The sequence below is a fragment of the Daphnia carinata genome, chromosome 7 (genome assembly GCF_022539665.2).
Source record: "Daphnia carinata strain CSIRO-1 chromosome 7, CSIRO_AGI_Dcar_HiC_V3, whole genome shotgun sequence".
In the NCBI taxonomy this organism is placed as follows: domain Eukaryota; kingdom Metazoa; phylum Arthropoda; class Branchiopoda; order Diplostraca; family Daphniidae; genus Daphnia; species Daphnia carinata.
In genome coordinates this window covers 6459681-6474667 of record NC_081337.1, presented here as the reverse complement: position 1 = coordinate 6474667, position 14987 = coordinate 6459681, and the positions used below count along the sequence as shown (strand labels likewise).

The window sequence follows — 14987 nt, the reverse complement described above, 5'->3', positions numbered from 1 at the left end:
GGAAGTTACGCTGCTAAGGTTGTGTTTCCTCATTGTCCAAGTTTTCTAAGGCAGCACCCAAACTGAATCAGCTAGAATGCAATGTTTAATAAAAATGACGGGGCATAACGCTGATCTTTCCCCTATTTACCATGTTGTGCAGCTTCTTTGCACATGTTTGCCTTGCCAAACATGCCCTTATTGCGTAAAGACCCATTTCGAGATATTTGCCGTGGATTGAACGATGCCGTACAAGAAGCAGAGGAATCTTTATTTACGTTTTTTTTTTTTTGATAAAATACTAATCGATAGTTAGGACAGGAACACCATCGCCATATTTCCGAACCGTAACGCTTTTTTTCCCAAGTATTAAAAATTCTGCTTCTACGTATTCCAGAATAATGATTTTAAACTAACAATGTCATACCGAATCCGAAAATACGTACCTGAAACCATACGGTTTCATACACAGCAGTTGATCTTTGCATTTCTTGGCTCGTGGGGCAATTAACCGGTTTTCCTGTCTTTTCTGTATCTTATTTTGTGGTGCTGTAACGGGAAGGAACTGTAGCCATTAGTTTAAAATATGGCTGATTTGCAAGTTTTTTTTCCTAAACAAAAATTCAATCTGATTTATGTAAGGTTATTGATAAGACTTCTCAAGATATCAGCTACCCATCCACAATAAGAGCCGAGTCCTAGGAGAACATCAGGACCCGCTGGACCCAGCTCCTGCTCTGATTAGTGTTGGCTGCTACAAATATTTTACTTGGTAAAAGCTTACCGTTAAGCTCATGACCTTCAAAGATTTTTTTTTCTTTAAATCCTTTTTAACATAACTATCGTGCGTAATAACATAATTCATATTCAGATATTCATTTTTAAGGAAGAGCTGTGCTAAATTTGTTTGCCTTACGGCAGTGATTTAAAGGTAAACATTCAAACGGGCTACTAAAAGCATTATGAAATCGTGAACTGAAGAATGGCATAAAAATTAAAGAAAATCCTTCCAAGGACTTTTTTTTAAATGTTGTGTTTTAGCCAATATAGTGATTCGGCTGTGCCTGATGCGTAAAAAGAACGGAAAAAAAGAAGATTTACTGAAATAAGCGGGCAGAGAAGCGGTGAAAGAGGCCTCAATTAATAAACCAGTCATTTGGTTTTGTTAGTATGGTTTCCATTAATCAGTCGGTTTCTTTTTTCAGTATGATCGCCTTAAAAATAGGACAATATTGGTCTACTGTGGGCTTAAGAAAATGATTAATTTACCGAAATTCTCTAGAGTGAAGTTCTTATCGATCGTCCCTGAGCTTCCATGTGACTCACGCTGCCGGATGGACGAAGCGCGTTGCAAAAATCGATCCTGCATTCATACCGCTCAGTTCCTTTCATCCCTGACTTTATCGTAAAGTCCGCTGGTTGTGCGACAAGGCATTGTTGTGTGCACAACTCATAACGTAATGCATCTTCTTATGGTAATTTTTCTCCAAATCAACGCTCTGAAGTACATTACAACCAGATAAATTCTATTGACTTTTGGCCTCCCCGTCTTGTTTTTTTTTTATTCGTTCGCTGCCATCTCTTCACTGTCGTGGAATCGTTACCCTAGATGAAGCTGACGTAACGAATGAGCCGTAGCATTTTCATTTCTTGCTTCCTCCTTATTAGTATGCGTGCGCATATACACCGCTTGCAATTCGGAGCACATACTCTCGTTTAATAACTGGGCCTGTAAAAGTAATTGCACTTAGTTTACTCCGCCCGTTGCAGTTGGCAATCGTACTTCCTGAAACTGGTGTAGGCGGTAATCTTCAAACTGATTCGGAAAGCTAAGCGGACCAAAAGACCGTAAACTCTTTTCTTTTGCGAATAGAGCGAAAGCGTTATCATGCAATTAAAAAAATTCTCACAAAATACTTGCTCGTATTAAACGGACGACTAGTTGCTTGTGCCAACGAAAACATTTCTCCAATTTGATTAACAAGAAGAAAATGATGCTCATTGTGATTGACAGAGTGTGTACATATCTCACACACAATGACAGAAGGTTTTCTACTAGTGAAGAAGATATAGATCGAGGAATAAGACGAAGGCCATCTTTTTACGTAGCCAAGGAAATGATCACAGTTATGGCCACAGCTATCATAGTCATACGGTACCGCTACGTTAACCTATGGCCCTTCTATTCTCTGCCTGCAACGTTTATGACGACGGAAACAACGAGCTATTGAATGATCCACATTGCTCGTGAAAGGTTCCAATACAAGAGGAACAAGAAAGGGAAAAACGTGGGCGTCAAGGAACATCGTTTCCGACTTGCAATAGCATCAACAAATGATTCAGCACACGCACGCATGCGTCTTCCTCCCATTCGGTACTTCAATCGTTCGAACCAGTGTCTGCGAGGTTGAGTATAAAAGGGCAGCCATGTTGGCGCAAGACACGAACTAGAGGTGATAGCTCTTTGGTCACCACACCACGCTCCCTACCACTGCTCCGGAAAACCAGATCATCCTCTATAGTATCTTATCTATTCTGTTCATCCCGAGACTTTTTGCCAAACATTCCGCTGTAATTGCGATTGATCCACCAGAACACGTATCGAAGAGCTTTCTTCACCCAGATCCCGATAAGGACATTTCTTCGCACAGCGATTCTACCTCAAGGTGAGAACAGAACATGAATCATTTTTGTTTTTAAGATTTTGCGACCTTTTTATCTTCATTGTTTGATTCTCTGCCAAACGGTGGGGATAGACAAGATAAAAGCGGGTCTATTTGAATAGAGTAAGACCAGTAAAAAAAAAAAAAAAAAAATGGAGTCAGGATTGACAGTAAAGAAGTAAAAACAGTCTAACGAATCACACATGCAATTGAGATCGTCGAGGTCAGCAAGCGTAAAGATCCAGTTATCCTAAATGAATATTGACAAACGGACTACCCAACCTATATTTTTTCCCAGTGACGTTTATGACTCTCGTGGGGATCTGATGCCCGTCAAAGGAAACAATCGAGAGTCTAAATCGTAGCGCAACAGCATCAAGTGCAACAGGTCTGCACAAGAGAAAGCGATAGAGGTAGTGCAATCCATTCTAGACAATGGAGAAACATCCAAAGCGTGTTGATTGTCGTAGTTGTGTTTCTATCCTTTTCTTTCCGTTTTATCCCGTCGCCCCCGTTTAGCTGAACGATATACGATAACTTAGTCCCGCCTTTCTACTTTCCTGTTACCAATCGACGAATTTGGATTACGTCGAAAATATTGATCATTCTTTGCGTGTGACCAGCTGCCCAATCTTCTCAAACGACGAGTACTTTTCGTACGGATCTAAGGGGAAGGCAAAGAACAGGACCTTTTAAAGAGGTGTTTCAATTGGTGTTATCCATCACGACAAACGGGGTTTCCTGATTACCATGGTAACAGATCGAATGGGGACGTGGGACAGGCCACACACAAAAGCAATCAGCAAATCAAACAAATATCATGTCGTAGACCAGATGGTTGGTACTCGAGTACCCAGTAAGCTCACACCTGTACACCATCGACAGCAGGTCGTATATAATTTTGACACGTAGAAAATGAATCGAGAGTGAGTTAACTCATTCGAAAGTGATCCCTGGAGCCTATGTGGTTTTGCTCGCGTAGCAAACACGCAGTTACATCGAATGTTTTCGCCACAGGAAAATCCAATTTCAGGAGACAAAAGAGAAAAGCAAATATCTATGTTGCACAAGATATTGCCTTTATGCTGATTCGACGTTACACTTTTTAGTCTGACAAATGCAGAACATGATTAAATTTTTCTACGAGATCTAAATATTTACAGCTCATGCAAAATCTACGCGTTGTCCGTTTGTGACGCCCAAAACGTAAGAGACTGAGGAGAAGAAGCGAAGGTTGACGTCTCATTTTCTTTTAAATTTTAATTCTAGCCAATACACAAACCAGCTCATTTTACTTGCTTACTCCTACTGGGCTTTGACAACGGATCATGAAGAGTTACGCCTAGTAATTAAAAAGTCGGAGTTTAGAGAGAAAGTTGGTTTTCGTCTCAGTTTGAGCTTTCGTCAATAACCTCGGTGGGAAGAGGGCATAACTATTCTGCACGTGGCACTACTTATATGACCTTACTAGTCTGTTGATGATGAAATTGTCAAAAAAAAAACAATGAAGAAAAGTACGGAAGCCATCTCATCGATTGCTCAACTCGACAGCGACTCCGGGAAGTTTGGATGCGTCGAGGCATGGTTCCATCATCATACTAACTCTTGCTGCGCTCTCCCGCCTTCACGATCTCAATATTTATCAGATGAATGGTGTAGAAGATGGGGAGGTCGAAGAGAATCGGGAGGATGCTAAAGGCCCCTATATCACTATGGCTAGAGATGATGGACTCTTTCTTTTTGAGTACATAAAAAAATAATTTTGGAAGAAAGTAGTTTTGAAGCAGATTATCGCATAATATTGCACTCGGGAAAAACTTCCCATGTTTTTTCTTGGCAGATTTGCAGCTTAAGTTTTTTATTTATTTTCTTTAAACTCAGGTCTTTATCCTTTTCTTTCTGCTCGCACCAACAAGAGGAACGACGTTAAAAAAAGATATTAAACAAAACAAATCTAGTGCTATATGCCCTTTTTGCATTTGAGATTCTTTATAGAAGGCAGCTTATGGATATGCACTTTATTATACTATTTTGTTTGCCTTTATTTTTCTTTCGCGTGAGTGTAGCTACCTTTTCTGTTCTTACCGTATTATTCACCCGTGATTCTTACGCCATACATCATTACAAAGTGTAATGAGTAAGAAGGAAACGCTCCTGGAGCGCTGCTTGCCTTTCCATCTTTCACATTTAAATAATGATAGGAAAGGGAAAAGTTTACTTGGATAATGGTCTTCAGAGATCCAGAGCAACTTGTTTGTTTTTTTTATCCACGTCTTACGTATGCAATCCGGTTTTTACTCGGCTGCTGTTCATCGAAAAGGTCTTTTCAACTGCAAAGCCTTGGGATACGAAAAATTCAGTTCAGTAGAAATGAATTGAATTTCAAATAGGCTCCAGTTTTGTGGCTACAGGATGCTCAGGTTTTAAAGGATTAAACGTTCAACTTGAGCAAACTGTACAAAACGCATTTGTGGTACAATCCATTTAACAGGAATAAGAAACTAGTCGAGGATAGGCGAAAGGAAATGAGATGAATGGTGAACATTTGAAGAGCCCGTATATGCCCACTCTCTTTCCTTCACTCTACCCACTTGGCAGAATTGGTTTGCCGAAAAAATTAATGTAAGCTGATTGTTCATCAGTCAACAGACACCATATAACACTGTTCACGTTTACGCGTTCCATTCGCTGTTCTCGGGAGGTCGTGACTCTCAGCCTCCCGTCGGGATTGATCTTTATATGCGTTGACCTTACGCAGCAAGTAGTGGCTATAGGAGCATTCTTCTATTAGCTTTCCTTTCTTTCCTGAACATCCAACAAAGGAACAAAATTAAATCCTATAATAAGCTTCTTTTCTTTTTTTTTTTTTTTAACTTTGCGTGTCAGGTTTCTCGGTCAATAGAAAACATGCTTTCATCTAAACCCTCATACGGTGAGTTCCCGCAATCAAATGTTGGAACTGGCTAAACAAGATCAGTACAGCCCTAAGTACTATATTCAATAATGCTGAAGGATCAGACAAAAAAAAGGAGATCGTGAAGAGGCGATCAAAAGAGCGTCGTTTTCCACCGCTACCTTTTATACCGAAACTTTTCCTGTAACTTTCAACTGTGTTGCCGTGGCTGGAATATAACGTTCCTTCAGGGATGGGTGACCGCTGTTGGAAGTCAACACTCGAACGCACCGTCTTAGCCCGTATATTCACTTATTGACCGAAGACTGTGCTGTTTGCGCTGTACGTCGTCTAGCCTTTCCAGAGTCGTAGATTCTGGTTGTTTATCCTTCTCTAATAAATCTCCAGCCTTGATAAATCTACCCCAACCGAGTCTTTCCCACAAGACTCAAGCTGCCACACGTGTCGCTTGCTTTGGATGCGCTTCAGAGATCAGCTTTATCTTCAGCTTTTCATATGACGTGCATGTATTAATACTACTCGAGAAGCCAAGCAGTTGACAGCTTTTCAGCATAAGGATAGGGCGGCATAAGATTTGACGGAAGCGAATCAGAGAAATAAACGAAACCTTTTGCGAGATTAAATGGTTCCTTTATGGTAGACACATCTGTCAAAAGGACAAATGTGCATCGATAGCCAAACAAAACACATCGAGTCAGATAAGCTATAAATAAATATGCATCTAAAGATATAAGAAAAAGAAGGGTGATAGTATAGAGACATCATCCGTCAAGACTGCCTCATGGACGAACCGACGAATCAATTTCCTCTTCATGTTCTGTTGTGTAGCCTACTAGATGATGCACTCGCCCCCACCTTTTCTTCCAACAAAGAAGGGAGGCAGTGGACTGAACAGTCCCCAAGCAACACGGTAATAATAAAACAAGAAAACTCGTCGTTGCCTTGACAACACAGCCTCTATATCCGACTATGTGTACATAAAAATTCACAACATCTCTGAATAAATAAGAACGATGAATGCGTATTCGCAAAGACTAGGAAAACTAAGCCAACACGTCGAGATGTATGCATTTTCCCTCTTAATATATCATACTGGATGTTGTCTAGTAGTCGCGAAAGGGATTTTTAAAAAGAGAAAATAGATAAACTGCCGCCTTTCGTAAAATTCGTTTCTGTATACCCTTTGATTGGCCCCGATTTTTGAGCACACTGTAGCAGCTAATGGCTAATCAACTGAAGAGGATAAATCGATGCAGGTTCCAAAGTCTAAGCTTTCTCAACACTCTTCCAAATGCTCTCCATTCTAATGCTGCAGAGTAAATCTTCGACGCCATTTAAAGCACGAGCATACAAACAAAATAAACTTATAGAGCACCAGAGCCTTCTGCTGCATAACTCCCACATCCATTTGAAGTACCTCAAGGCTTTCTCGAACGACGAACACAATATAGCACAGACTAAGCGAACTTGGTGCCGACTTCGATTAGCGTGCCTTCTTTTTTACTGTAACTTGAGCTCTCCCCCCCCTTTTTTTTTTATCTCTCTCTTTATACTTCTTTCTACCTTTGCCTGTAGCGTCATTGATTTTCTGACGTCAACGTATATAGTACCTGATGGCACAGTGGCCATACGAGTGTCTGCGGTTGCCAGGTTCTTTCTTTCGACAACGCATGAATTTTCGGTGTTTTTTTTTTCTTTCGTTTCTAAAAGAGCTGATGGTTCCTTGAACATGAGTTGCTGATGTTGTCGTTTGAGCCTATGAACAACTGGATATCGCCAACTTCTGTAGTACTACTTTGGAACTTTGCAGCTCATTGAACATGATGCTTAATCGACAAGCAAAACGCTGAAGAAGAACATGACAAACGAAAACATGACGTAGATATCGGTGGGTCCATGCCACTCAAATGAACGGTAAAGTTTACCGAACGTACGTAACAACTGTCGAACAGATGCTAGTCTTCCAAACAAGTTTCCATCGATCGTCAAACAGGTTCACAATAAATCGTAGAACAGTGTATTTATAAATAGATTTGTACTGAAAATGCGGTTTGTCCAGCCGGTGTCACGAAGCAAGATCGGAATTTCCCGCTTTTTGCATTACAATTTTGTTTTTTGCATTCATATTTAGAAAATATAATAATGTAGACAATTTATTAAAAAGCCAGAATAAAGAACGCAATTAAGGACGCAAAATTACTGCTGGGAAGAAGAGCGTAGTGGCAAGCTTGATTGGATCATATTTTGTCTGGCCGCGATGGTCGACGCAAAATGAAAGTTGATTACGCCTGATAGCGCAATAAACCTGGGCGCGGTTTCACGCTATTTATACACTATACAACCGCCTGCAATCCAATTATTATTTGTGATTGCACTTTGCCTTGCGCTTATGGCCTGCCCTCCTTCCCCTCCAAGGATCCTCCTTTTTCTCAATGTACTGCGTGTTTGCTAAAAAAATTCCTAAAACAAAATTGCTGAAATGGACGTGGCTCTTCTTGACGTATAACTTGCGATATGATTCCTTTTTTTTTCTCGTACCGTGAGGACTATAAGGCGCAGAACAGTAGGAGGAAGTATATATTATATAGCGAGATCAGCAGGAGTGCCAAGGGCTGTGCTGCGTCATGAAACGCTACTTTCATCCATCAACGGCCATAGCGACGCACAGTCGGAAATGTCCGGCTGTCGACGTGATTGAAGCGTTTTATCTTCCACCCTCAGCTGTTCCATCGAGGGGATTTGGACGCCAAGCACAAGGCTGGGGGGAGGCGAAAGGGCGTTGGGTAGGAAGACGAATATATTGCGTTTACAAGGTTAAACAGTGTCGTTTACGAGTTCGGCTTTCTTGCTTATTTCTTGCGTTTTTTTTTTCTTTTGCTGTGATTTTTGATCAAGAATATGACGAGCTGCTTTGGAAACACCATGGTTTCCGTTCTTGAGCAAATCCCTACGCACGTGGGGGGGAAGCTTAAAGAAAAATTCAGCAACAGCTGCAAAAGAAAATTGAATAAAAACATGGCGCAGTAACACCAAAAATGGGAGAACCAGATTGCGCCCAGCTCAAATTCAAGCCTTATTTCGGGGAAAGGTTTGGGGCTGCAGTAGGGCTTGAGAGATGAAAGAGAACCGGATATGGCTCGTTTATCATTCACTTTATTCACTTCCACACCATATACACGCAGCAGGACAATGACAAAGAAGTATGTCATCTAGGCCAAAATCCTCATAAAACCCCGGATTAGTGTCTCGGATGCTGATGAAAAATGTTAACAAACTTTGTCGCAAACAAAAAAGGAACGCCAAAAATAGTCTAACAATTTTTTTTTTTTGCCCTTGTGTTTGTTCATTTTCTATCAAGGGAAGGAAAACAAAATTCGAATGATGGCCACCGTCAGGTTGTGGCGGCAAATCAGCTTATGGTTATGGCTCTCCTGTCTACTATTGGTCGTTTACAGCGCACCTGTCAACGAGAACGCCTCCGCCATTGAGGTTAACGACCAGAACGACGACAATGACCTGGGCTCTGCGATCGAAGCGATGGCCAAAGCCAAGCGGTCGGCGCGCAAGAGATCGTCGCTGAGGTCTTCCCATGGTCGCACTCACTATCGCTTCCCAAATGAGTTGAAAAGATCCGGTGGTATGCACGATGGAGACGACGACTTTGAAATAGAAGGCGGAGACAATGCTGATGATGAGTTTAGCGATTCATTAGCCGCATACTTGGAAGCAGAGGAAGATAATTCCGTTGACTTGGACGAGCTGGCCAGAGAGATCGCTCTTAATATTTTAATGGAAGAGAACGAGAAGAACAGGGAAAATCAATCGCCTTCATTACCGAAAAAAAAGAAAGTAGCTCCAGCAGCGCATCGTCCTCGCACCAACAATTCCATAGATGACAAACGCAGGAAGAGAATGAATTCACTTGTCAATCAATTGTTGGAAGAAAGGGAGGAGGCCGACGACGAAGACTATGATAGCCAAATTGGCGCACACGCCGAACAGGGTGATAATAATGAGGGCAACGAAAGTTTAGTTTCGGAAAGCGAAGAGGACGAAGAAGATGATGAACTCGTCTCGCGTTTGGAGCTCAAAAAGCTTTTCAGTCAGGGTCTTGAACGACGTGAGATTAACGCTCTTCTATCTCAACTGGAGCGCTCTCGAGATTCTGAAGAGTTTAAAAGCGAGAAAAAGAAACGGACCGGATCAGACTGGAGGAAATTGCCACGCGCATCGCTTCGCTGGCGCTTTCTCCATTCTCAGGGTCAAGAAAGCAACGAGCCGTCCTACGGACGACATCAGTCTACTGAAGAAGAAGAACTCGATAGACAAGATAAAAGCATTCCATTCGAGGATCGATTTTTCGGCCGGGGCTTCCACCGAGTGGGAAACATTCAAGACGAGCCGATTCGGAGCATTCCGTCGGAGGCAGCCAAACGAGTCCAACATGCTTTAAAGACTAAAAATGCTATTAGCGTGATACGGAAGCGATCGATCGCCTCGCTGCAGAATGCCGCCGAGAACAAGGAAAACGGCCGATCTGCACTTCAGATTCTTCGCAAGAGACGAAGCTCCCCTTCGCCCACAACCGAATCGAAAGCGGAAGAGAATAGAACGAATGAGACTTCGATGCCTTTGGCTTTGCCTTTAGCCGAACCGAAGAACCGCAGTGCATCTCAAGTGCAGCACAAATTGAGTAACGACGCTCAGGTGCATAGCGGAGTCATCCGTAAGAAATCCGTCGATTGGGACGATTATTTCGGCTACGATAAAAGGAGCGACAACAAAGGAGATGACGAGGCTATGAGGAACTATGTCGAGTCTGAATACTATAAGACCATGGCCGGATCGTTAGCCTTTCGACGTAAGCGCGTATCGGCGGAAGATCAACGCCATTCCGGACACATCGGTGGCATGAAGAAGCGCTACAATGCCACAGCTTCCAACGCTTCGGACAGGAAGAAAAAACGCTTCCGTTCGATGGAAGCAGGGTCTGGTCTGGATGATGCGGAGGAGGTTTTGGACGCGGCGATGAGTGTTGTTGAGGAACGGCGTGAACGGAACAACATTGACCGCGTGAGGGAACAACTAGTGGCCGAACTAGTCGACAACCTCAACGAAGAAGAACTGGATCAGATGACTGAACGCTTGTCGGAAGAATTGGAGAAAGCCATCCGCCTAGATGATGATGAGGAAGAAGACGACGAGCCGGATGTCAAACGTTCGGCTATTAATCAGAAATTGAAGAACAAGAAAAAGAAGAAGAAGAGCCTCTTGCAAAATGATGAACGTCGCAAACGTTTCGCCGTGAAACGATCCAACCGTCATCATTCCGGTTTCAGTGGACCAGAAATCGATGGTAATAATATAGTGTATTTCTTATTCATTAACATCCAATGTCTACAACAGTAAGCTGCCCTTCTCGTTCTTAGAAACTGAGTGATGGTCTTATAAATTATTAATCGTTATTCTGAGCTGTTGGGTAGATCATTTGCCCACGTTCGTTTACAAATGTAAATGTTTAATATGAAAATGACATAATACGTTGAGAGTATAGTTTTCCTTTGTTTGCAGACAACAACGACTGCGTGATTGCTGAACAAGTGGTGACCACTTGTAACATGGTTTCGCATCTCTACGGTGGCTACCGCCCGGTACTGAGCGACGCTTGCCATCGACATCAAGCCTGCTTCATTTGCGTAAGCCAATATACTTAAAATTGTTAAAATTCTACGCGACAAAGAATTGATTTAAAAAAAAAGAAAAGAAAAGAAAGAATGATCCAAGAGCATTAAGTGAGATCAAGGCATTTGAGAACGAGATCTCTGACAAAGTGAATCTCGAAGAAAGATAGCACTTTGTTGGCTGCCACTGCTTCCATTGGATGGTGTCGATCTATTATTATCACGGCGCGGAGACTGCACGCCGTGCACCATTTCGATTGATGGCACCAATTTGCAGTTCCTCCACGTCTTTATTCTTTTTCTTCTCTTCCTTTATTTCATATATATGTTATTTCTTTCTTTTTTTCCGGAAAAGTCATAGCCACCCCATCAAACAAGTCCTCGCTTTCATCGGACTCAATAGGCTCGTCTTTTTTTTTTTTTTACTTCTACTCGTGTACGACGTACCCCCGCTAGTTGACGTGCACTGCATCAAATGAACACCCACAGTGTCGATGCAGTTCATTGTGTATAAAGATTTAGCAAAGAAAAGAACACGATGGAATGGTCGAGAAATAAAGGAGTAAGGGCACGTGCTCGTTCTTTTGCGAACGAACTCTTCCGCCTCTTATCTACGTCTATGATAAGAAGCAATCAAGCTAGATACGGGCAGCCGTTCATTGACGTTATTGTTACGAGACCGACCTCCGTGCACGTCTCGGCTCTGATGAGCCAAAGGCGGGACAGTTCTTCCTGTATTTTTTTTTTTCACTAAAGATAAAGTGGTTTATTATTTTATTTGATCTTTGCTTTTTTTCGTTTACGTACCAATCGCATTTTTGCGATGGATGAGCTCAGAGTCGCATGAGAATTGCAGCTTCTCTAATGGCTACCAGGCAGGTCCATTTGAACAACTGCGATACGTGATTTCTTCGTTAAAGATGGGATTCAGTAAGATAGAAAAAAGGGTACAGCTGTACAAATTCTTGGATACTTGCCTCTTGCTTGATTTCGCGTTCGCTCTATCGACATTATTGAGAAAGACGGGGGCGAAAGATATAAGCCTTTTGATACAAGCTGGCATTTCAATTATTTACGTCATGGCATTAAAGAGAAATGAATTTGATATTTATTTTCCTAATGGAATTTTAGAAAAATCGATCATATACACAGTGTAGCAGCATAGGAATATTGCTTGGAGCCGAGGAAGGAGTGCGGACCACACCCAAAACATTTACACTATTTCACTGTCGCATAATGCAACAAATGACGATGTAGGCGAATAATAAACTAGCAGAAAGAGGAGCTCATTCTAATGTAAATGTAAGCAGTAATATCGTTGTTTTGCAATGAAACGATCTGGACATGTTTGCATGCGAAGCAGTAAAATAACACCGTCTACATACGTTCCCCAGCAACGAATAACTGCTTTCGCCCTTTGTGCAACTCTTTGACGTCGCAATTAAAATCGATATCTTGAGTTCAACGAAGACGAATCTGAACTTTATGTTTAATTGGTCATCATGATGTAACGAGCTCAGGTTTGCCACACTTTTTTTTCCTTGTTCAAAAAAAGAAAAGGAAGATCTCTACGGTCTCATTCTGCACATTCTTCAAAACTTAGGAAAAAGATGTAATGGAAACTTTATGCTTAACTTCATTCCTGCATGACAATCACAGGGCATTCGTTTTCGTTTCTTCACATAAATTTCTGTCAAGTTACACCCTAAACGACCTGCTTGACGTCTCTTCCTACACAGTAACGCCCCTGAGTGCATTTCAGAGTGCGAATCACGTCGTCGTTGAAGAAGCAATACTCGGAAATCGAGACATAACGAATGGCCTAAAAAGGATGTAGAAGTAGTGCCATCTTCCCTTTTCTTTCGGCACATACCGTGTCTCTCATAGTCTAGATTACATTAAAGATCTCAACGCTACAAAATAAGGAAGCCAAAAGTGGCACTTTCGGCTTTTTTTAGGTTTAAGATACCATATCATACGAATGTCGATTGATTACTGCCTAAAGGTGGCATCCTTATACATTTTACATGCCAAATAATTCGACACACGTTACTGCTTTTCAAATGTGCGGAGAACATGGCGAAATAAGAGGAAAAAAACAAAGCTTAACGGCTAAATACTCGTCTTTCTTCAGTTGGTTTATGAAATATCAACATCAGGTTGCTATGGGCTCTCTTCGCAGTACAGATGATGCAACATAATTTTTTTTAATGATGACAAGTTACGTACCGGTACGGATCCTGAATGATTCTAGGAGACCTAATCCGTGGGTCTCAAGTTCTCTCCAGGTTTTCTCTTTCTAATCTTGTAAAAGATAAAGAAATAAAACCATCTTTTAGAGAGCTCCCGAGTTTGGCAAAAGAAGATCAATTCACGGGTACCGAGGCCTTGTTATTGACGATCGATACCGATACTGTAGAATATTTTTATTCTTCCCTTAGGGCCGGATATGCTAATAGACCTATTCTTCATTTCAATATTCCCTTTTTTTTTCAAACTGAATGCGCAGTCGGACAATGAAGCAGCTTGCGACGCCGAGTTCCAACATCACGTTTTGGCTCTCTGCGGTCCGGACCTGTTGTGTCAATCGCAATCACGTCATCTGCTAACGGCGCTCGGTCAATTGGACCAGATGGAAGCTGATTATCTCTTCCCGTTGGCCGGTCAGGCTGCCCGAATCGAAGCTTTGTGTCGTCGCGATTCGTGCTTGGCAGAATACTGGAAAGGACGCTAAACGAACGACAAGAAAGCACATACACTAAATTGCTGGTGTGTACGGCAAAACGATAACAATTAAACACGGTGGACACAGGAGCCTGTCATTCCCTAAACATTTCCCTTTGTTTCTGCCTATATTTCTATTGCCGAGTTCTTTTACCCTTTTTTTTTTTTAAATCCATTTATACTAATTGGTAGTAGCTGTTACCTCATGTTGGTTGTATCGAATGATCAGTTGAGACTGGTGGCTCGAGATCAGGGAAGACACTAACACGTTCCTTCAACCTATCCTCGTCTCCATTCTTTATCATATCTCGTTGTTGGATTTCGTGCTAATCAAATGTTTTTACCTTTTTCAGACGCCTATCTTGTGTTGGTGTTATTATGTATTCCCGATAATGACTAACTGGCTAATTGATAACAAACAAGCGACAAAATGTAGACGGAGGAATATGATAAAAACATGTCGGATATTTTTTTTCTCTAGGTGACTAAAAACTAATTATTGTTTTGAAATAATATTATTTCCCCTGATTGTTTCCCGATTATAGCTGCGACTACGTCGTGTGCTTTTCGTTCCAATTAAGAAAACCTTATCATTTTTCGCTTGATAAAAAATCTATTCATTTGTCTTATTTATTTATTTTTCATCGACGGTGATCTTATTATCTGTAGCTCTTTTGTATTTTATGTGCACATTGTCTTTATCGACATCCTCCCGGTAAATTGAGTATTCCAACTTCATTGGATTCCGGGCAGCCAACTGAACATACCGGGATGCTTGTTTGATTTTCGTCTATGCTTTTGTTTTCGTAGAGATTGGGGAACCGTAAGGCCAAGTGTTTAATATTCAGTTAGTACTTGAAAGACAACAGACACACAAAAACAGACTAATGTCTAGAAAAAACGAGAGTGGGGGGGGGAGAGTGAAAATCTATTCATACGACAAAGAAGAAGACAAATTATTAATTATGGAATTAGAAATTTATGTACAACAACAATCACAAATACTATATATCTTGATTATCAGTT

The 14987-nt window shown here is 41.5% G+C and overlaps 1 protein-coding gene across 1 annotated transcript; it reads left to right on the top strand.

The window, feature by feature from the left end:
* Positions 1–2422: 2422 nt before the first annotated feature.
* On the top strand, positions 2423–14493 carry LOC130699246 (glutamic acid-rich protein-like). Its single transcript, XM_059496312.1, has 5 exons — positions 2423–2645; positions 8915–10912; positions 11128–11252; positions 13747–13982; positions 14014–14493. Exons 2-4 carry the CDS (start codon positions 8935–8937, stop codon positions 13969–13971), a joined length of 2328 nt encoding a protein of 775 aa, XP_059352295.1. The 5' UTR covers positions 2423–2645; positions 8915–8934; the 3' UTR covers positions 13972–13982; positions 14014–14493.
* The last annotated feature ends 494 nt before the right edge of the window (positions 14494–14987 follow it).

What these genes read in the sequence shown, in the direction of transcription:
- LOC130699246 (XM_059496312.1), top strand. Translation starts at nt 8,935, where the DNA reads ATGATGGCCACCGTCAGGTTGTGGCGGCAAATCAGCTTATGGTTATGG. An exon ending in CAGTGGACCAGAAATCGATG is followed by an intron (nt 10,913 to 11,127) that starts GTAATAATATAG and finishes CTTTGTTTGCAG; the next exon opens with ACAACAACGACTGCGTGATT. An exon ending in ATCAAGCCTGCTTCATTTGC is followed by an intron (nt 11,253 to 13,746) that starts GTAAGCCAATAT and finishes CTGAATGCGCAG; the next exon opens with TCGGACAATGAAGCAGCTTG.